Raw genomic sequence first — 21,964 nt, 5'->3', positions numbered from 1 at the left:
GTATTTGGAAATAAGACACACGAAGGACCTTTTCTGTGCTCTCCAAAAAAAAAAAAAAAAGCCTGGATGGCTACAGCTATCATTATTTTTATTTTTTACAAAAGCCTTGTTCCTTTGATACAGCTAGTTAACAATGAAGCTCAAGAGTCAGGCTTAAGGAAGGAACCTGGGGGATGCTGCCAGGCTTTGCTTGTATAACGAACATCACACTCTGTGCCTCTTGATAGAAACATCAGGAGGTAGGATTATGCATAGTAACGGTCCCCCCCCACCACCACCACCCTCTCTGCTTTCAGAGCTTAATGTTAACATCTGCCCACCACCAAGCAACAGATGACTCTTCTCTATTATCAGCATTTGTCTGAGCACTATAATGGGAAGCGCCTTTTATTTAGATGGTGTTATAATTGGAACTGAAGGGGACAAAAATGCCTTAATGAATTTTTTTTCTTTAGAATATTCTAGCATATTAAAGAGCAGAGAAGTATTTTTTAAAGTATCAACAGCCCATTTTAACAAGGCACCTGGCTGCCTAGCTAAATTTGATTTATAAAGCGATGACGTTTGAGCTAGTTTTGGTTATGAGGGTCATTTATGTTTTATGCTCATGATGAAAACAACTAGTCAGCAGTTGACTATCTTTGGGGAGGACAAAGTGAAGCCTTGGGATGTTTATTAGCCATTCACAGCTGTACAGCTGCAACAAATGTGGCGTAGATGGCGAATAAACGTCGAGCCAACCTCATACAGACTGTTTACGTTATGGCCGTGCTAATGTCTCGGAAGAGTTTAACCCCAGTTTCACCTTGTAAGTAACTTAGTTAAGTTTGACCGTGCGGATGTGGCAATAACTGTCAATTACATTAAAATAGCTCCCCCTAGTGGCCAATGAGAAGGGCTCAACAAGTCAAGAAAAAAAGCACCAAAGAAATAAAAAAAAGAAATATGAATTATGACAATCTCCGACAAGGAGCCAACCATCTTGGACATCATTTCAAAATAAACCTATATACAGCTAAAAATAGAACTAATTGGATCAAATAATAAAAGAGAAAACAGCCAGCGAATGCACAAGACATGACATTTTTAATTGCCCACCTGATCATACAAATAGACAATATTTAACATTCAACGTGTAAGTCAAGTTGTCATAATAAGTACAATGACGTTCAAAGTGGTATCAAACTGCTTTTCTCCACCGAGCATGCCGTTACTCAAAACACATAAATAGAATTTATGTAAACGTGGCACACTCGATTACTCGGCATTCAATCTGGAAAATAGATGGGTTGGCGTGCAGATGATATGGATTAGACAAAAGAAGCGCCCGCACAAAAATAGAAGCGCAAGTCAAATGTCGTAATGTTAGCGAAGCGGAGCATTTTACTGTGCCGCTAATTGTTTTGATTGTAAGGCTTTAATTGCTGTTACTAATAACGCTGGGAGGCAATGTTTTGATTTGACGGTGGTTTGTCATTTTTTTGTGCTTATTTTCCCAAATGACACCTTTTTGTTCTGGGATGATTAAAACATTCACAACGCAGGACTCGCTCATCACTTTCTGCAAACCCCCGGAGGGAACGCCAAAGTCCACAGATTCGATCCAAATGTTCAATTACACAAATCATCAATTATACGACAAACACAAAAGTCATAATATGCGAAACAAATGCAGTACAAGCAACACAAAAAAAAACATAATAAATTATTATTTTTTTAAAAAAAAATTAAAGACAAACTCAATATTTGGCAGTTATGCACAATTTGGGTCTGTAAACCTGCTGGATTATTTAGTCCGTGATTATTGAATACTCCATGTTTTTATCGTTCGTACCATGGCCAGGATGCGATGATAATCTGCAAATGACTGATGTCGACATTTGAAGCCTGGACATGATTCATGCAAAAAAATAAAAATAAAATTGCCATTTTTCATCCCAGGTACTTCTGAATTGTGCTGACTACCGGATCCTGGTGAAAAGGTTGAGGACTGACACCGACTCCTGAAAGGAAGTGGACACAAGTGAGTGAGTGAAGAAAGTAGAATCCATTTCATAGGCCATGCTGCGTTGACATTGATGAAAGTAAGAAAGACGTACCTTAGTGGATCTCATTTTGCTAAAGACGTTCCAGAAACGAAGAGTTTCATCTCCTGCTCCCGTCACAATGGCCTCTCCGTCAGGGGACATGGCCTGAACACACGTCACCCAAATCCATTTGCCAACGGACAGGTTGGGGGTGCGGGTTTAGTCAAAAAAAAAAAAAAAAAAAACAATCATTACATTTTTGCATTGATTTTAAATATTCCGTTTTAAAACATTGCTACTGACAACTACAGAAAGGAAGTTAAATTTGTAAAACACAAAAGATGATGAATAGAGTTAAAAAAACTGCTATTTTACTCAATAGTACAACAAATAGAAAACAATACATTCAAAAAAAAAATAAAAATAAAGGTGGCAAAAATAAATACTGACCAGGTAAAGAACTCTGTAGGAGTGTCCTGTAAGTTTGGCCACTTGAGTGAGGGAGGGATACTTCCAAACTAGAATTTGGTTCTGGGAATAACCATGTGTGCTGACCTGAGAGTTGAGACAAATAAATAGATATAGATATATAAATTTAAGGAGTATGGCTCCTGCCCGAACAGTATATACCAAGTTAGTATCGGTGAATAGTATCAGAGCTTTTTTGACGACGATGTGGCTCACCAGTTCGTTGGTGTGCTTAGACCAGGCCAGGTTGCACACCTGAGAGCCCGTGTCTGTGCATTGCAGGGGCTGGCCCGTCAAAGTGTTCCAGAAGCGGATGCAGCGGTCGGCCGTGCCCCCCCCGGAGGCCAGCAGGCCGTGCTGATGGGGGGACCAGGCGATGGCCTTCACCGCCGCCAAGTGCTCGGTGTACTGCTGCACTGGGAGGACGCTCGAGTGGTTCCAAACGAGCAACTGCAAACGTGGAGGGGGATGAAAAAAACATGTTGACCCCGCTCTAACGACACCACTCCATTCTCCGTATACCTTGTTATCGTTGCCACCAGACGCTAACAGCTGATGGTCCGTGCTCCACTTAAGACCGCACACTTCCTGCCGGTGTCCCTGGAGCCGGCGTTCCGACTGGAGAGGCGGGGCTCTGATGTCCCGCTGCAGGATTACCCTATCGCGACTGCCTGACGACAGCTGGTCGGCGTTCCAGGCCAAGGCGCCTTGCAAAGGTAAGAAAAAGTGCAGTCACATCATGACGTATTCTTACGCCACTCCGCAAACTAGTCCGGCGCACGTCATTCATCTCACCCCCACCCCACGCCATCTGGACTCGGCCTTTCAACTCACCTACTCTGGCCGTGTGTCCCTCGAGTGCAGAGAGCTTCTTCCCTGCGGCGGCATCCCAGATTTGAACGTAGCCTTTATGAGTCCCCACAGCAACTAGGTTACCCTTAAATTAGAAACAAGCCCGATAGACTTGAGATGATCAACATCTGCATTGAAGATGAGGGATGGGGGGGGGGGCTCGATGTATGCGCAGGACAAATTTCAATTCATCTCCAAAAACCATCAACAATTTCGCTTACACGATATTATAAGGGGGGGGGAATAACTCACCCTTTCTGACCAGCCCACCGATGTTACGGAGTCTCCTTCGACAGAAAGGTCGCATAGACGCGTCACCTGTAAAAGATGATCAAGATCAATATTGACAAATGCATATGAACTTTTACCACTAAAAATGTTAAATGTATCAAAACACACGTTTTAAATACAAAAAAAAAACACACACACACACACCTGGCTGGTGCAGGCGCTCCACAGATACACACAAGTGCCGAGCCCCACACTGAGAACATTGAGAGAGGACCAGTCCACAAGATTGAGGTAGAAGTCATCTTGAAGCTCGGGAGCGTCAAGAACTTTAAAAGGGATTTTGGATATCTTGCGCATGGGTTTCCGTGGCGACCGTAGCAGTTTTTGACTGAAAACAACAATGGCTTGTCTTGGTGAGTACGATCCGAGCAAAACTAAGCTTGATAAAGGAAAGGAAAAAAAGAAATTACCTGTTGCTACTGACGGGTGATAAAGAATAAGGAGAGACTGCGTTTCCATCTTCTTCAAGAGACCTCTTAGTGCTTAATGAATACTACGAGATAAAAAGTGTCGCTTTAACGTGATTCCAAAAAGAAAACAAAATCTGAAGGAACAGGAGGAGGTCACGCTTTACTTTAAAAAGGCTTCTCCTGGTGGGAGTGGATGGCTGAAGGCGGCGGTCTTCAGACTGGGGGTCTTGGACTTTGTCGATACCGGCGCCGAGCAGTTCGTTCTTCAGCAACGCAGAGTAAGCCAGACCATCCGCTGAGGGCACATCGGGTCAAAAGAAATGATGATATGGATTCATTTCAGCGCAAGAACTCCTTCACGGAAGCTCTAATTTTCCTCCAGCATGCAGTTGAATGGCAACTTTACCTTTGTTGCTATCTGCCGTGCCTTCTTTTGTTTTCCTGTTTTGATTGTGTGACTTTTCAATTTCCTACGCCGCAAAAAAAAACAAAAAAAAAAACACGTTAGCTCCATCAACCGAGACCTCACACTTGATTTGGCACAGCATTAACCGTCAGTTCCAGGAATCACTTTGACAATGATTCGACTGACAGTTGCCTCTGTTTGCAGCAAACTCACATTGATGCGGTGGAAGTTGACGCTCCAGTTGGCGCCGGCCCGCGAAGGAATGAAGCGATCGCCGTGCTTGCTCGGGGAGGACAGCGGGGAGCTGACTGGCGACAGAGCTCGTAGCGCGCCCAGAGATTTCTACACAACAAAGGAGAGCCGAGGTTGTGTCTTACTACATTTTCTGGAGGTATATTGACTTCATTTCAATACATCTTGAAAATGTAATACAAGCCATTTTCATTTGTATTTCCTTAAACCAGTCTAGTTTTTTAAATCCTGTTTTTGGGGGTCAATTTCAACAACCACCAAACAAAAAGGGAATCGGACACAATGGAGGATGTTCAACAGCAGATGGTGCATTTGTTGAAGGCGTTAACGCCGACACACATTAACAACCACAAAAGCTCCGGCCATTTAGATGTTATGGTTTTCTTCAGTGAACACCATCACGTGTGTGTTTATTCTCACACATTGGCATACGCTCCACCTGTTTCAAGTCAATTTGCTGCTTAAACAACTTTGGGTGGAATGGCCATCAGGCTTAAGTAAAAACATTACAGGTCACGTCGAAGTCATTTTTGTCATGTACTTACTACTGGACTGGCATTTGCATTGTGGATGTTGATTTGCCTTAGCAGCCTGGACTCATAGTCCTGATCCATAATGCCTGAAAAAAAGGTTTGCAATAAATTCAAATGTAACACATTTTCCAAAAAGCAAGCATGAATTAATAAAAGTCAAGTCAAAGGTATCTGCTACTTTGACGGCAATTTTATTCATAAAACAGACCCGGATTTTAACTGAGTTAAATATATTGAGATGATAGCATAATTCAGTCGTCCGTGTTTTTCTCAAGTTAATGATTAATATCTGTGATAATCCGTTCGTTACTGAACCACCAATTATAGTACATATTGAACATTATACTAAATATTGCGCAAATTCTGTCACAACAAATCCAAAACAATACTGTTGTGGAACTCGCACAAACACTAGTTGGGCTGAACATTGCAATTAATCGAATTCAGATTGACATCACAATATAATAAATCTGATAGTTTATTATAATGCAAATTGTATTTTTTTAAAAACAACATGGGTGAGGAACTCGGGGATTTTTTTACATCTAATCTTTAGGACAAGACGCAAGCAGCAGTAAATGTTCGAGCAGATTGTATTCTGAAGCGCATGACATGTCAAATTTGTCAAAACAATGGAATGTTGAAAGAGCGATCATGCTAATTATAAATAGCTGCAGCAAGCAACGCTAGCCGACCTAAGCTGTCTAGAAACTTGATCAGCACCATTATTGACAAATCGCATTTGGATTTACACTCACCGGTCCCGAAGAAAACTCTTCCGATCCCACGCCCGGCACTATTATTCCCTTCCTGGTGTCAAATCTTATGAGGATAGTTTGTTTGTTTGGTTGGTGGAAAGGTTTTTAGAGAAAGGGATGAGCTTCTTTCGCTAAACGCTGAGGATCACGGGAATGTGTGACGTCACTGTTTTTGAATCGCGCATTTCCGTTACCAAGGAAACGCGACTAAACCCACTATTTTGTTTCGTTTGGAAAAATTAGATACTATGAAGGCAAAGTTGCACCGTTCTATATTCTACCAGCGCCATTTTGAATCAGTTTGCCAATATCTGTGTAGATCTGCAGAAGTGAAAGTCAACAAATATGTTCAATGTGAAAAAAAACAGGACACTTTATAAATCCTGCTTTTGAAATGGATGTTTATGCATATAAAAACTATATTGCAGCCTATAGAAATCTTTACATGTAATGCGGGTGAGCTATAGCGCCATACAAAAACTGAGATGGTCCAACTTAACCAAAGAAATGCGAAAGTGCAATAGAAAATACAAAGATAATTCAAGTACAATTTTGAAACTGTTATAATATAAACCCCCAAAACCAAGTCCTATGTGCAAATGTATGTCTTTTGATAAACCAAGTAGTTTAGACGAGCAAGATTATAGAAATGAGCTTTTAAGAATTTTTTTTCTACCAAGTAAAAAGAAAAAAATATACATCCAATATATAATGTATACACAATTGTGGCTCAACTCAGCATGTCAAATTCCACAAGCATTTCTAGGCTTCATTTCTCTAAAATGGTGCACAAATATTGCCTTGCCAGAGAAATGTCTCAATGAAATATCTAAAAATGACAGTAGGCCCATATTTACTCGAAAATAAAAACACAGTTTTGATGACAAGGCCACAGCAAGCCAGTGGTTTCAGAGTCCTACAGCCAGTTATCAACTGATGAAAAGCAATTAAAAAAAAATAAAAATAATAATGCACGAACAAAGGAGTGCTTACAGTAATGCCATCGTGACGGTACTATCGAGAAGAACCAAAAAGAAAATGCACTACGACGGTCTGTCTACATGGAGGAGGCGTCCCTGGTTGAATGCTGCAGGCCATTAGTGACTTGAAAACGGGCTTCGTCTGATATGCCGTACTGCTCCAATGGATCCTGCGGACACGGCAAATTAATAAGCATGGACATGATATACAAATGATGACATTTGAGCATGTCAAATTGGGTGAAACTCTGTGAACTGTACCCGATATTCAGGCAAATGTTGACATTGTGTACACAGAAAATGAATTTACTTTGCCAGTGAGCCTGTGGATTTCAGTTCTGTAGAAGATGAGGTTTCTTCTCATGAATTCATAGCTGTAGAAGAGAAGAGATTATTCTCAGCAAATAAATATGTCGTCCTACGGAAAAGATTATGCAGAGAAGGATCTGAGCTTGAACAATCTATTTAACACAAATATATTAACCTGACTGGATTGTACCAGACATGTTTTGTATGTATTGAACATTCAAGACCACCCTTACCTTGCCTTGATGATGGAGTCTATCCACTTTCCACACTGCTCCTCAGAGTCACACTCAAAAAGATATTTTCGCTCTGCATCTTCCAGAAACGCTGCAAACAAAAACAGAGCTTTGTATGTGTTGCAATCTGCCTTGTCTGTTAAAGTAACACTCATTTGTAGGTTTATCAATGCATATGCTCCAGCCAAGTCATCAGTAAAATTGTTACCACTCACCAATGGAGAAGATCAGGCTGTCCTCCTTCTCCACCCGACACTGCTCCAATAGCAGCGCACCAGCAGGCTAACAAAGTAATAAAAGTCATTCATGAATGGACAATATACCAACACAGCAGTACTGTAGTTGCACTCACTTCTTCCTCATCAGTCTTAAAATAAAAGAGGAAGTTCACGACCAGTTTCACTAGCCTCCTCTTCACAACTGTAACACAAGAGGGACCAAGGTGAAACTCACAAACCGGAAGTTGTCATGTGGCTATGCTGCTATGCTAACATTTGGTGTCACTAGTATGACAAGGAAGAGATTACCGTCTCCTTTCTTGGGTCCACGCATCCCCAGCTCGGCGACCATTTGTGAAGGTTGTCGGCTCAGATGCATCATCTCCTTCTCGTTGTAACGCATCACTGACCGGAAAAGTTCAACTTAGCACGAGCGCTGGACACACTAAATACGGCCATTTCCCATGACGACGTTATAATGTACGTCGTTAAAAACATTGAGTGATATCGTTAAACAAGTGTCTACATCGCAAGGTGTTGTTTGATGGCTGTGAAGGAGGAAAAAAATGCTAAAATGTCTCGTTCCAGGCGCACGCAGCAGGACCACGCCTCTTCACTCGTCATACGGAAGTCGGAAAGGATCGAATTAGGCGAAACGTGAATGACTTCCAACCGCTAGATGTCGCTAATAACACAATCGAAGCAAGTAGAGACTGGTCCCAGTGTAGAATAAACGACATGCGCATGCGTCCTGACCACATTCGCTCGTAGCGTGATCCTAGCGTCGTATTGTAGGTAAGTGTCACGAAATACATATTAATAACGAATATAAGTGGAGTCTAATGTTTATTATCGCAGTACAGCACGCTCATATTTTTGCTGTTGTAATTCAATAGTTGTGTGAAAACCCGGTTGTAACGAGCTAGCTAATTGTGTTACTTAGCATTAGCTTTGCCGCTCTCCATTCAGGAGTCACCAGTCATGTAATTGTAAAACATCTAGAACCAAAGTCGGCTTGCAGCTATAACCAAAAGGTCTGTGTTGTTGCTTAAATTATATAACCTTTAAGACTCATGTAGTTTGTGACTTGGTTGAGAAAATTCAAAATGCGTACTTGTCTAAAACTGCTTTACTATAACCTCCCGTCTATTTTCCGTATTCGCTAAATCACCCCCCCATCATTCCGCCCTTAATTGCTGCAAAACGGAACTATTTTTTTTTTTTATTACCAGATGAAGTCAACCGTTTATGTATTCTTTCATTAAATATTTACAATAGCCTAAAACTTAGTCAACAAATGCTTCATGTGTTTCTGCTCATAATATTGTAACTCCTTTACCTCTATCATTTCCTCACTTAGGTGACCGAGACAAGAAAGACAAGTTCGATCAACTGGGCATTTTGCCTGGGAGAATTTTCCCGTTTTGGTCAATCACCTCTCAAAAATGGATTTCCAACATCGAGCTGGAGGGAAGACCGGAAGTGGAGGGGTGGCGTCCTCCTCGGAGAGTAATCGGGACAGAAGAGAGCGGTTACGCCAACTGGCTCTAGAGACCATTGACATCAATAAAGACCCCTACTTTATGAAGAATCATTTAGGATCATATGAGTGCAAACTTTGCCTAACGCTTCACAACAATGAGGTTACAATTTTATGATGTACATATACATTGCTTGTGACTTAAGTGCAATATTAACTCTGTGCTCTTGGTCATTATAGGGCAGCTACTTAGCCCATACACAAGGAAAGAAACATCAGACCAATCTGTGAGTATTTATTTGATCTTGGCATTTTCTGGAGAAGGCCACCTGCAGATCTTAGAATTTGTTTGTTTTCAGAGCACGGCGCGCTGCCAAAGAAGCCAAAGAAGCTCCAGCTCAGCCAGCGCCAGCAAAAGTGAAGGTCGAAGTCAGGAAGTTTGTCAAAATCGGTCGGCCTGGATACAAAGGTAAAGTAAGGCAATGTGATTACAAACTGCTCACAACATGTCAGGGTTAAAATTGCTTTGGTTCAAATTTCACAATAAAATGTCAAGTCCTCAAACATGGACACCTGCATTCAAAGTTTAAAGGAGGTCAAATTAAGTTCATGAGCAAAAGTTAAACTGCATTTTAGCTACATCCTATTTTTTCACCTAAACTATTTGTGTATGTAACAAATGTGTATTTTTATTTATTTTTTAATCAAATATCATCATGTCCTTCTCAGTAACCAAACAGAGGGATCCAGAGACTGGGCAGCAGTCATTACTATTTCAGGTTAGTGCTGATTTCAAAACAAAAATGAAACCATATTAGAACTAAATGAAGCTCAAGTGGATTCCTCCAACCTTCAGATTGACTACCCAGAAGTAGCAGAAGGTATTGGGCCGAGACACCGTTTCATGTCTGCGTACGAACAGCGCATCGAGCCCCCAGACCGTCGTTGGCAGTACCTGCTGATGGCTGCGGAACCTTACGAGACGATCGCTTTTAAGGTTGCCTACTCATTTTAGTTTCTCTTTTGTCTTTGCCGTGTCACCATGTGAACATCTTGGCTCTTTTCAGGTCCCCAGTCGAGAAATCGACAAAGCCGAGAGCCGCTTCTGGACACATTGGAACCGAGAAACAAAACAGGTACCAGTTACAAGGCTTTGACACCTAAGAAGGTGTGTGGTATAAGTGTTTTAACCCCCCCCCCCTCCTTTTTTTTTTTTTTTAGTTCTTCCTTCAATTCCACTTTAAAATGGAAAAAGCCCTCCTGCCACCAGGTCCTCCGCCTCCTGCTGGTATGAAGCGTCCTCCCCCTCTTATGAGTGCGCCTCGTCCACAAAATGAGTCCATGCCCCCGCCTCCAGGTGGGATGGTCCTCCCCCCCGGTGCCCCCGGTACCCCTCAAATGCCCTCTCAGATGGCCATGCCACCAATGCCAATGAGGCCGCCTCCCCCCGAGGCCCTTGTGGGGGGTAACAATTAATCATGTTCAAGTTCTACATTTAAAAAAACAACTCGTTTTTATGATTTTGTAATTAAAGATTCTCCTGGGGAAAAAAAATGTTCACCGTATTTTGTCTCAAAGTTGAGAATAACATGAAAGTTGGGACAGTGCTGACTCAAATATTTTCAACAAAATGTGTTCAAGGAAAGGAGCACATTGGTGTTTTTTTTTATTTACGTCTTTTCTAACTATTGACAGCTTTATTAAAACTAACAAGCAAGTTGGATTTAGGACCATGACAGCTATAAGGAATTATGTCCCGAGGGAGGGAAATCATCCTTTAGGATTTTTTTCAATTCTTCTCTTCAATCTGTGTTGGATACTGCCTCTTCTTTTTGCTCCTCTTCTTCTTCCGATGTCTTTGGCATGTCCTCCTTCCTTTTCTTGTTTTTAGCCTCCTGCTCTCGGACTTTCCTGGCCCTCCTGCTCTTTAATGTCCCTTCGCTCTTCTTCATGAGTTTTTTGTCTGGAATTGGTTTGTTTCGAAGACCTCTTGAGTTTTGGTCTCCTCTCCTGGTCCGTTTTTCGTCATCTTCATCGTCGTCATCCAGGTCCGGCAGCCACCGAAACAAAACCTCCCACAGAGTTGTCTCGGGCTAAAAACATAAAGTGAGTGTTGATTTTTATTTTCGTTTCGTATTTCTGATATTGTGAGCTGAGAAAACTTCGACCCATTTTACCTGCGGCGGTTTTCCTCTGTGTCGTAACGTGGTCGGCTGTCTCACGGTCAAATCGGCTTCTTCCTCCGCTCTCCCTCGATTGCGTAGAGTCTCTGTTACATCCACAAAACGACATTCGGCCGTGTCCTCGAACTTCTAACGTTCTTTGTGCTCACCGTGAAGTCTCTGGAACCCCGAGGTGAGGACCAGGATAGAAATGGCCACAAACAGACAACGGTTGAGTGTGACATTCTCCCACGGTGTTTCAATCTGACTCAGATTCTGCATGGACAAGGACTTTTGAACAGGAACTAAAGGAGAAGACAATCAAATGAATTTATTTGGGTCATTTTAATATCAGATTGAGAACACACATCATTGAAACCCACATTTTTTGGGAGTAGTTGATTCCATAGGTAAAGTTGGTTCTACTTTTGGAGGCTGGAGAACTGCAGATGTTTCCTATACAGTTCGCATAATATCATTTTCAAAACGTGATATGAAAAACACATCATACTGCTTGTTTGGATACCAACCTTTCTAATTTTGCCACTCGCATACATTTCTGCAACAATAGACACATTGACATGAATTAAAGACAGTTTATTCCTAAATACTGAAAGCTCAAGAGATGAAAGAAACATCAAAAAAATGTTAAAAATACAATTCATGCTTGAATAAAAACATCTGGTATCATTCCAAATGCGCAATTAAAAAAAAAAACTAAATTGGCACGCATAAATAAGATTTAGAAAAAGATAAGCCTTGCTTTATAAAAAAAAAAAAGCAACGTTTGATCATCTCGAGCTCATGAGCATCTCCAAAAATAGTATTTGGTAATCTCTTTCCCAAAAAGCACATAAATATTCTGGGATTTAGGCTAATTACTCTTGTCGGAATAGAGCAATGATTCATGCGCCAACCATCTCTGGGAGACAACTGGGGCACATTATCACTGTGTTGCACTGGACAGGGAATCATGTTTCAGTGGCTTCTACAGGTATATTTATATATATATACATATATAGTTGAGCTTTTGTGTATTTGCAAGTCGGCGTATTTCATGTGCAAGGCATCACAGATTGTGTGTGAACGGTTGTTGGCATGTCACCACCTGGTCGGCGAATCTGTCGAACGGGCTTCTGCGGAGGAGGATCTTCTCTTGTTAGCCCCAGCTCCTCTTCAAATGTCTCATAGCTTTCCTCCATGTCTATCCTGAGACAAAAAAAAAAAAAAACATGTCACCTTGTGGATTGGTGGAGATTAATTGGAGTAAGAATCACATTACTTGGTTAATCGACCTGAATTGTCTCAAATGTCCAAACCTCCAATTTGAAAGGAAGTAAAACTATCTTACATTTACAGAAAATGCTGAAAGGTCCTTATGACATTACATGACACTGAGTTAATGTCCTTGCACCACTATAAATAGAAGTGAGGAAAAATCTCCACACAGAGACCAATGGATGCATGCAACAGAAAAAAAAAAGAAGCAGGTGGTATCCATAGCAAGATGAGACCTAACCTTTGACCCCAAGTGAAGGAAGAACCTACCTGAGTGGACATGTGAGAATCCTGAGGCTGTGTCGAGGGGCCTTTGTCACAGAGTTGTTGTTCCGCCGCGGAGGCAGCGGCACAATGTGAGAAGCTCTGACAGCCAGAAACAGGTGTTGGAGAATAGGGAAGGGAAAAAAAAAAAAAAGTCAGAGGCGTTGACTGAGGCCATGCTGACATCACCATGTGCTGTGCAGCCGGCAAATCACAACGGAAGAGGGCAACAGGGCACTGAGGTTTTGTCACAAGAAGTCAAGTCACAATATCTCCATCAATTCTTTTTCTAAATCATCACTAGAGTCACGAGTGACAAAATAATAATAATTTGGATATTATAGTTAAGTACTTTTTGGTTTTCAGTACAGTAGACTACTTTACTGCAGTTCAGCCAAGTACTTTGCACCGATAACGTTTATGTAAACATGAATTCTCTATATTTATGTTTGTTGTGCTTCTTTATTCACCAGCAGTGTGCTATTGTGCTTGGTGAATTGCTTCATTTAGTCCAGTAGTTGGCAAATTAACATTTTATGATCACGTAAAGTATTTTACGAATATGAGAACAAAAAAAGTGTACTTCCGGTCTATTTATTAGGCGTGCTGAAAATCTTTTATTTTGAAAAGTGGCCGGATTCCCCCTTACTAATGTCTATAATTGACTCTTGACACATGTCAAATTGTTTGGATCGTGTGACCCTCATGTTAAATCCACAAGCTAGCAAAAATGAGTAAAATAAACAGAAGTATTAATAAAAGTTCTCTGCAATAGGGAAAGGCCCAGTGACGATTCAACAAGAAAAAAAAAAAAAGAAAGGTGCACTTCACAGACTATGGATATACGGCGCCAGGTAATGCACGACGCCCAATTTGCAGCGAGCGGCTCTCCGATGACGCCTTCAAAACCAATTCAAATGTAAGTACCTTGAAAGCATCATACTTGCTTGCTAACATTCAATACTTGTTAAACTTGACATTTATTGTTGTAACATTGCACTGGAAACAGCAAAATATATGGCCTTGTTCTCCACCATAGACGATCTAAGGTCTTCAATTGAACAATCATGCATTCATTCATGTGCCTCCTAAACTTTTTGGTTTCATTGTGCTGATTCTGGTATGGCCACCTGAGGGCAGTATAATCAGGTGGCATTTAAACTACTTCCCCAATATCTGAATTTAAGACGCGCAAATCAATTCACATTTGCTCTCTCACCATGGCTTGGTCATCAAAGCGATGCTGCAATTTGCTCTGAGATGACTCAATGCTGGTTTGTACAAAAATGTGCAAATATGACATCTGCTGTGCTTACTGCATCACATCTTCTGTCACCATCTGTAAGGTCATTGAATTTGTGGTGAGCAGGTACAGTGAATATAAAAGCATGCACAAAATCGTGACGGCCGCATAAAATGGAATTTCGAGGAGATCCAAATGACACAGAAAGACAAAAAAAGGATTTGGTCACATTTGATATGCTCGGCATCGCTAGCTCTTGTCAAGCAGCTAACTGCAGTATGTTCACCCCGGCCTGTTATCTCAAAATCAATTACTCATTCTGTGCCTGGCGCTCATAATGAATTAGTGGAACTGCTAATCAATTTGGGATAACGCTGTCATTTACACGGAGTGAGGAAGACGGCAGGAGGAAACAAATGGCCATGTCTTTTCAAACAAATCCTTCATTCTGTCAGGTTGAGGGAGGAATTTGGCGTCAGAGGCAGACAAGAGGCTTTAACGAGGCAGCCCACCTCACATCTCATTTATGAGATTTGGAGTCTTTGTCTTTTATTTCCAACGACATTTGTCCCTCCTCCGCCTGCGCTGTGTTTGTGTGCTAGCAGCTTTTCAGCCACCCCCTGCTTGTCGACTGATTGACGATAATTACAGCTATTTTACTGTGGCTTTCACAGTTTGGCCTTTGTGGGAGCACTTATGGATGGAAAACACGGCAAACTCAAGCTCATGCTCGTGGTACAGAGATGCTGAAAATGTCCCTCTGTGGTATTGAAACGTTCGAAAGGGGTAGAAGTTTGTTTGCTTTTTAAAAAAAATAATCTGTTTTCATTGGTTTATAACAATTCCATCAGGCATATATTCTTTATCCTCTGCTAAGAATCCTAAATATATTTTTAGATTCAGTTATGACATCACTCTCTGCATTGATGAAGTTTGTGTTGATTTGTAAAATGTTAAATTGTTAATTAGTCCAGCGATTCCTCTCCTGTGTGCCACGAAAATGGCTTCCTACAATTAAATAAATAATTAAATAAATAAATAAATAAATAAATAAATAAATAAATCCAATTTAATTAAATGTTTTTCCACTAGGTGGCAGTAGACGCAATTAAACTGTGTATCCAACAACAAATATAAGTGTTCCATTATATAGTCTCAAATTCATACCAAGTAAATTTGTGTCTATGTATTTCTGTATTTAAACTTTTCAAATTTTTTGAGATTTTTTTAAAATGTAAAATATGTATATTGGATTAACAAAGGTTAGGAAACAGTGGTTTAGTCTTTATAACGTAAATAATGATTGAATGAATGTATTTAATATTACTCATCAGCAACAGAAAAAAAATTCTGCATTTGATGATAAAAATTGCTGGTATTTATTCCTGATTGCTTCCTCTTCACCATGTGGAACCTAATCCATCTTTCAAGAGATATAATTGTTCTCAAGATGTCATCTCCAGTACAAAGCTCTCAGAACAGAGCTGTGGGAATGAGTCAGACTTCTACCCCCCCCCCCCCCCTTTTTTTTTTTTTTTTTTTTAACGCCCACCCAAGTCTGTCACTCCGTTGCCGGCTTTAATTTGCCGTCTCCATATCTCCATCCTCTGCCATCTTTTGCTTACATAATCAAAGCTGCGTGGACTTCCAGAGTCCTGGCTGAGGAACCCAATGTGTCTCCTCTTGTTTGGCGGGGAGGAGCCATGACAGCTGCACACTCCAGTGCCTTAGTACTATTAAAAACCATCAACGCAGGAAAGGAGGAGATGCACACATGCCACTTGCACTCTGCTTGCTGACTCTCTGCCACATCACCGCATAGCCATTTCCAAATAGACTCTGCAATCAATCACCATTTGTTCGAAGATTGTAGGTTTTGACAACAAAGGCTGCGCACAAAAAAAATCTGCCTTGGCAAAAATAATCCAGTACTCACAATATTGCAAGGCAATGATCGAGTATCGGTGCAAGGTATCGGCGATAACTCTTACCGACTATACATTTCCCCACCTGTGATGGTTTTATCAAGAAATGTCTTTGCTGTTCTCCCAAGTATTTATTGGCTTGTGAAATGAAGTATAATCACAAGACCATATGGAAGCCAAATTGCAGTAAATACACAATTATTGAAGTGAGGTCTCCTGCAGGCTCAAATTGTCCTAGACGGAACACGTGCGCCCCCCCCCCCCCCTCCCCTCGCACACATACACCCGACAAATGGCGTGTTTGTTTATCTCGGCACTGCAGGCACTCCACTTTGATTTCTCATGCAGGTTCACATATGTGATTGTTATGCTCACCGAATCCTGATGATGATTTCTTGTTGAGTGCATATTATGTATATGCCTCAGCACATTTGCATCTTGTGACATATTCTATGCATAAATCACAGATAGCCATTTTTTTATTTTCAAGTCAACAAAAACATAAATGCATTCAACTCAATGCAATGACTTACTTGTGAACGTGCAAGAATGGAAACAATTCACTGCAGTCGCCTTGATTAATTCCTGCAGGGCTTGTAGCGTGAAATGTGGGCCACTGCAAAAATTCAAGATCTGAGTTGTATTTTTCATTTACAAGGACCTAGCCACATAACTCAATCATATCAACACAGACCGGACCTGCTCTTGGCGATAAGAGTGAGCAATGTAATCCCTCTTCATCGTTTAACCTGCTTCCTCTTCATCCGAGCAACGAGCTTTTGCCTCGGTGCCAAACCCAAATAACATTTCCATTTCTTTCCCTATTACAGTCAAGGCGCAGCAATTAATGTGCAATGAGCCTCATCTATCAATGTTTTAATGTTTCAAATGTCACCGAGGTTTGAGCAAGCACTTGTTAATTTCTTAATATATCACAGCCACCGCTATTCCGCTGTGATTGTAAACAGAGCTGGGGCAAAGCTACTTTCTGATTTATTGGAGAACAAAGTGTGTTTTTATCACGCAATCGCTTTGCAGACACCAAACGATCATTCACCCGAGGTTGCCTCCGTCACCTCGGTCTCAGGTGCTCAATGGCCTGCATAGGAAAGCCCATCTATTTCCAAGCCCCTTACGTCAGGCTGGTTCCCCCCCGCGGGGGCGACGGTGCTCTTATGGTTCTTCCGTCTCCATCAGCACCAGTGATTGGCTTATTATCAGATGTCCTGCGCGGGCAGAAAAAATGGACCATGCATCACTGCGCACCTTGCATCTTTCTCTCCAAGTCTTGAAAGTCCCCCTTGTGCTGACACAAGCACGAAGGAGGAGAACACCTTTTGCAGGGTATCGGCTTTTGCACCCTGCATGAATGTTGTCAGAGGTAGCTTATGTTTACAACTTGTATCTTAATATTTATTCCCTAACTCTTAAAAAAAAATGACAAAAATGATATTTTTCCAATTGACAATTCTATTGATTCTTCCATCGATAATCGGATGGACTTTTATTTACATTTAAATGTATTTAAGAATCATTTCCAGCATGACTGTTTCTTAATTAACTAACTATTTTTGTTTATTTCATATTAATGAGTGATTATAAAAACACAATGAAACACAAGAAAGATTGATGTCATTGTTTTCCAAATTAAAAGCACATTTTTTGATTCAAGACAAAAAATAAATCAAGCTGCTTTATTGAAGGACTAAAATCAAATCTGAATTATTCCTTCTGAAAGCTTGAAATCAAAAGATTTGAAGAATATTTAGAAGATTCTTGAGTCGATTAATTTGGGAATTGATTCGACGAATAATCGATTTATTTTGACACTTCTGGAATTGAATATGTGGAGTCTGAAAACATTCTTTTGTGTTGTATTAGTTGCACTCTTACCATTACTTTCAATTTCTTTTCTCCAATCATATTTCTTATTTGTGCCCTCCGTGTTAAGCTCATGGAGTCAAGAGTTCAGTGTGATGCGCGCAACGTGCGTAGGTGTGCATTATGTACCCCGAGCATGCACAAGATGCGATTTAATTCTTTTTTTTCAGGTGTTAACTGCACTGAAAGCTTTGACATTCCCCACCTGTCTTCCATTTGCTGGCCATCATGTCTGCAAAAATGCAAGCAACATCATGCTGCATTTCTGCCAAGGCCTCACCCACTCACTTGTCAATCCTCCTCCACTTAGTATTACAACCCCCCCCCCCTCCCCGTCCCTCTTTTAGACTGGACGACGTGATCTGGAGGATTTTTGAAATGCAATGTATACGTTTGAGACAAAATGTGATGATAAAAACGAGAAGCTTAAGGCACAATTTTTTTTTTTTTTGGGTAAAGCAGGAACAGTTCATTGAGGGCAACAGTAGAGGCGGTGGAATCCTGCTTCAGTTTGGAACGTGTGGGAGGAAGAAGTGAATTGGAGAAAACTTACTTTTGCAGCACTTTTGAATGCAATGCTACAAGTTTGGAATTTTGTATCTTTATTCTGAAATGATTACTTCTGTGTCACTTGCTGATATTGCACTCCCCCCACCCAATACAAAATCTAACAAAATATTCACCTGAATTTCTTAATTTAATTAGCAGATAAAATTCCAAATATTGCATATTAGTTTGATTTCATCATAGAATTGCTTAGGATTTCTACAGATTTCATTCCATCCCCATAAATGATTCATTTCAGGCAAAAAAGAAAAAGATGATAAACATGCACATAAAATGACATCAAATCTCTTCGCCAATAAAGAAAAAATACTTTCAATTCAACGAGGTTACCGACATGAAATATGAGACGGTATCTTAGAAAAGGCCAGATGGAAACAATCACTCCATTGTTTTCACAGCATCCGCATAAATACTAATCACTAGTCATGCAATGCAAATCAGCGCACGGAAACTCAATAGAAAGCAATCATGCAATAATAAACAATTTTTAAAGCAAAAAAAAAAAGAAAAAAAGCAATAATGGGACAGATGTGCACACATTTGTATTGACGTGATCAGATAAAGCTTTCAGCATGCCATGTAATTGATTGATTGTGTAGCGTGCTTTTCCCAAAACAGCAGATTTAATACCAGCAGGTAATGTTGGCACATTGACAATCCAATTACCGTAACATCATTTGTGGCATCTCTGAGACAAAGAAGCCACCGTAGATGCCAGATAAATTATCTTGCCGACATTTTTTGCACACGGGTCTCTGTGTGTGTGTGTGTGTGTGGGGGGGGGGGCCTCGGGCGAACTCTGTATTTGACAGTAAAGCTTTTATTATGGAGTAAAGTTCCTTGGCTAATTTAAGACGCAATTAACTTATTTCATTTGGCATGCGTGAGAGCTCATCTAGCTGCAGGACTTAACATTATTACAGTCAATGTTCAAATAAAAAAAAAAAATAGGCATCTTGTCCTCTCTAAAACATAGCCAGTGTTCCTAATAAACTGGCACACGAGTGCCTATTCTGTATGTTCCTTTACGATCATCACGTAGTGCACAATTCAGATAACTTTGAAAAAAAAAAAAAATGAACAGTGAATCAACAATAGGCCAGTGACAAGAAAGAAAATATTTGATTCTCTCACACTGTGTAAAGACTCCATCTGGGTATCCAAACACAAGACAACACACAGACAATCATTTCTCAAACTTCATGTCCTGCTATTTTCCAGCTCAAAGAATCAAGACAGGCGGCCGGTGGGTTTGGTATTTGGGTCCCGATTAGCCGCGTGTGATTGTGAAACAGATGTAAATGAGCTTTTAAGCTGTAGCTAGTGAGGTGACATTCTCTTGAGCTACCTCATTTATCCCCCCTCATCCTCTCCTAAGCTGGGCACCAGACAGACGTTGGAGTTATGTGTCTCACTTTTTTGGAGGCGATGGACTTCTTATTTGGGATGGTGACCCAGATGCTCTGATCTTCTGTCCATCAGGCTTCTGCTGATGCATCCATCTTCCATACGCTGGTCCCATCACTCCTGTAGGAATCTGTGCTGGCGTCAGACAGTGCAATGTATGGACTAAAGTCTTGGGACACACTTCTAATAAATTACTTTAGAATTACTCCTCTTGTCGTGACATGTGGGAGAATTATATTTTGGCCTAGTAGTATAATTCCCTATTATTATTATTATTATTATATATAGATATAAGTCAGTATAACAATAATAATAATAGGAAATTTTAATAATAAATAGAATTAAAAACATTTATGAAAGGTTTTCTGAATAAATTGTGACAAAATCATTCAATTTTACCGTATAGAATTTTATAGTAATTTTGTTCAGTGGTGAGATTTTTGAAAGGTCAAATTTGTGCCTTGGCTCGATAAAAGTTGAAAAACACTGCAATCAACTATGACTTAAAGCAGGGATTGTCAACCTGTGGTCCGCGGCCCTCTAGTGGGCCGTGGCGGTATTGCACGTGGTCCGCGAAATTGGAAATAAAAAAATAAAATAAAATCGATTTATTATTTAGACTTGCTGTATTATTTTTTTTAAGAAATAAAATGTGTGTGGCTAAAAGTGTCCAATCAAACTGTAGCTTGTGGTGCACTTTTATGAAAAATGTCACATTGATCAGATATGAAATTTATCTACCTGCTAGGCTCGCAAGCTCCTTTCCCATTATTGTGAAAAATAAAATATCCCGAGCTGTAATATATGCAGCATCAGGTAAGTTCCGCGATACATTGTCACAGCCAATCATGGAGTTTTACTTCTTCTTATATAATAACATGATTTGGTGGCTGCTTGTTGTCGAGAAAGAACACAGGCTCGGCGCTTGTCGGTAAACATTGCAAAGCGCCTCCTCATCCTTGTCCTTCCTCCAAGAGAGCAGCCCGAGGACAAACAGCAGCTTCTTTCACATCCGGCATGTTCGCCGCAGCCTCTCTCATCCCTCCTACCTTTCAACTGTCACCTCCTCCCGCCGTTAACAAGTAAAATGTTTGAAAGCCAAGAATTTGACGACACGAGACGTCTGAACAATACTTAACAAGCTCGCTGGCCTTTCCTATATTTTGCAGTCAAGCCGCTCAGTCAAGGTTGACCATCTTTTTCATTTTTCCACTCAAGCTCTTTGGGTTTGATTTACTACACACACACACACTTACACACTTTGATGGCTACCTACTGTGCGTCTGAGTGAGGCAATGTGCGATTGAAGTAGCTTGCAGCCACTGCAGATTGTTGAGAGGGCAAATTGCTGATAATGTATTTTTCTCACTGGGTAGACTGCTGAAAAACATCTCAAGATTCACATCCAGTTCTTGAGAGCTTCGGGCTAGCGGTTCGACGGACACAACTGGGAGGAAGTCTGATACAAAATAGAAAAATACATCTAATTTCCCACTATGGGCACATTGTGGAATAGCTGATTGAATATTGAACAGCTTATTTACATCACTGTCAGGCTCATGAACCCGTTTGTGTGGTGCAATTTGATTGATATCAACTGCCGACCTACTCGGTCTATATTAATTATGACAATGCAATTCACAAATATCCCTATTTGCAATTTTGTTGTGTGGAACCCATGCTAAAATATTCATAAAGCACTCATGCATTGTTATGATCTGGAGTTCAGAGGGGGAGAGGCGCAAACAGCTCTCCTTTTTACTTTCAAGGGAATACGACTTTAAAAGTAAAATGCAAAAAATGATGGTTTCAAGTAAATACTGGGTGTTTTTATCCACTTTCTGCACAAAGAGGAAAAAGAAAGGCGATACTTTGTAAACACAGTTGAAAAAAATGCGGCGGACACGTGATGACAGCTGTGCTCCTCTCGCATGCGGTGTGGCCACATTAATCTGTTAACAGATAAAGCACAAAAAAGAAACAAACTGATGTGAGTGTGAGCTGCGGCTGACAGCAGCTT

At 40.7% G+C, this 21,964-nt stretch overlaps 5 protein-coding genes across 5 annotated transcripts in view; 2 read left to right on the top strand and 3 right to left on the bottom strand.

Annotated features, from left to right (window-relative positions):
- Window positions 1–1,071: 1,071 nt before the first annotated feature.
- On the bottom strand, window positions 1,072–6,189 carry fzr1a (fizzy/cell division cycle 20 related 1a). The gene is made up of 14 exons (XM_085930105.1): window positions 5,998–6,189; window positions 5,252–5,325; window positions 4,668–4,796; window positions 4,455–4,518; window positions 4,213–4,343; window positions 4,049–4,131; window positions 3,783–3,966; window positions 3,600–3,665; window positions 3,330–3,432; window positions 3,018–3,202; window positions 2,712–2,945; window positions 2,478–2,582; window positions 2,100–2,192; window positions 1,072–2,003 (listed from the first exon to the last, which is right to left on the bottom strand). The coding sequence occupies exons 2-14, from the start codon at window positions 5,318–5,320 to the stop codon at window positions 1,962–1,964; spliced, it is 1,488 nt and encodes a 495-aa protein (XP_085786231.1). The 5' UTR covers window positions 5,321–5,325; window positions 5,998–6,189; the 3' UTR covers window positions 1,072–1,961.
- A 189-nt stretch (window positions 6,190–6,378) lies between these two features.
- plekhj1 (pleckstrin homology domain containing J1) lies at window positions 6,379–8,409 on the bottom strand. Its single transcript, XM_085930108.1, has 6 exons — window positions 8,047–8,409; window positions 7,872–7,939; window positions 7,735–7,801; window positions 7,520–7,610; window positions 7,288–7,351; window positions 6,379–7,147 (listed from the first exon to the last, which is right to left on the bottom strand). Exons 1-6 carry the CDS (start codon window positions 8,138–8,140, stop codon window positions 7,055–7,057), a joined length of 477 nt encoding a protein of 158 aa, XP_085786234.1. The 5' UTR covers window positions 8,141–8,409; the 3' UTR covers window positions 6,379–7,054.
- Window positions 8,368–10,794, top strand: sf3a2 (splicing factor 3a, subunit 2). Its single transcript, XM_085930106.1, has 8 exons — window positions 8,368–8,532; window positions 9,098–9,380; window positions 9,458–9,504; window positions 9,577–9,686; window positions 9,947–9,996; window positions 10,074–10,214; window positions 10,285–10,353; window positions 10,439–10,794. Exons 2-8 carry the CDS (start codon window positions 9,183–9,185, stop codon window positions 10,691–10,693), a joined length of 870 nt encoding a protein of 289 aa, XP_085786232.1. The 5' UTR covers window positions 8,368–8,532; window positions 9,098–9,182; the 3' UTR covers window positions 10,694–10,794.
- Window positions 10,795–10,871: 77 nt separating this feature from the next.
- LOC147045940 (uncharacterized) lies at window positions 10,872–13,035 on the bottom strand. The gene is made up of 7 exons (XM_085930107.1): window positions 12,928–13,035; window positions 12,488–12,588; window positions 11,910–11,938; window positions 11,763–11,835; window positions 11,550–11,684; window positions 11,395–11,486; window positions 10,872–11,310 (listed from the first exon to the last, which is right to left on the bottom strand). Exons 2-7 carry the CDS (start codon window positions 12,579–12,581, stop codon window positions 11,020–11,022), a joined length of 714 nt encoding a protein of 237 aa, XP_085786233.1. The 5' UTR covers window positions 12,582–12,588; window positions 12,928–13,035; the 3' UTR covers window positions 10,872–11,019.
- Window positions 13,036–13,570: 535 nt separating this feature from the next.
- lingo3b (leucine rich repeat and Ig domain containing 3b) overlaps window positions 13,571–21,964 on the top strand; it is a 30,679-nt gene continuing 22,285 nt past the window's right edge. Inside the window, exon 1 of the mRNA XM_085930639.1 lies at window positions 13,571–13,840. The gene's annotated coding sequence lies outside the window, so the exon portion shown is untranslated. The remainder of the gene's footprint in view (window positions 13,841–21,964) is intronic.

This window comes from Syngnathus leptorhynchus, chromosome 14 (genome assembly GCF_054491065.1).
Source record: "Syngnathus leptorhynchus isolate UIUO chromosome 14, UIUO_Slep, whole genome shotgun sequence".
Lineage (NCBI taxonomy): Eukaryota > Metazoa > Chordata > Actinopteri > Syngnathiformes > Syngnathidae > Syngnathus > Syngnathus leptorhynchus.
The sequence above is the reverse complement of the archived record's forward strand: the minus strand, read 5'-3'. Positions and strand labels throughout refer to the sequence as shown.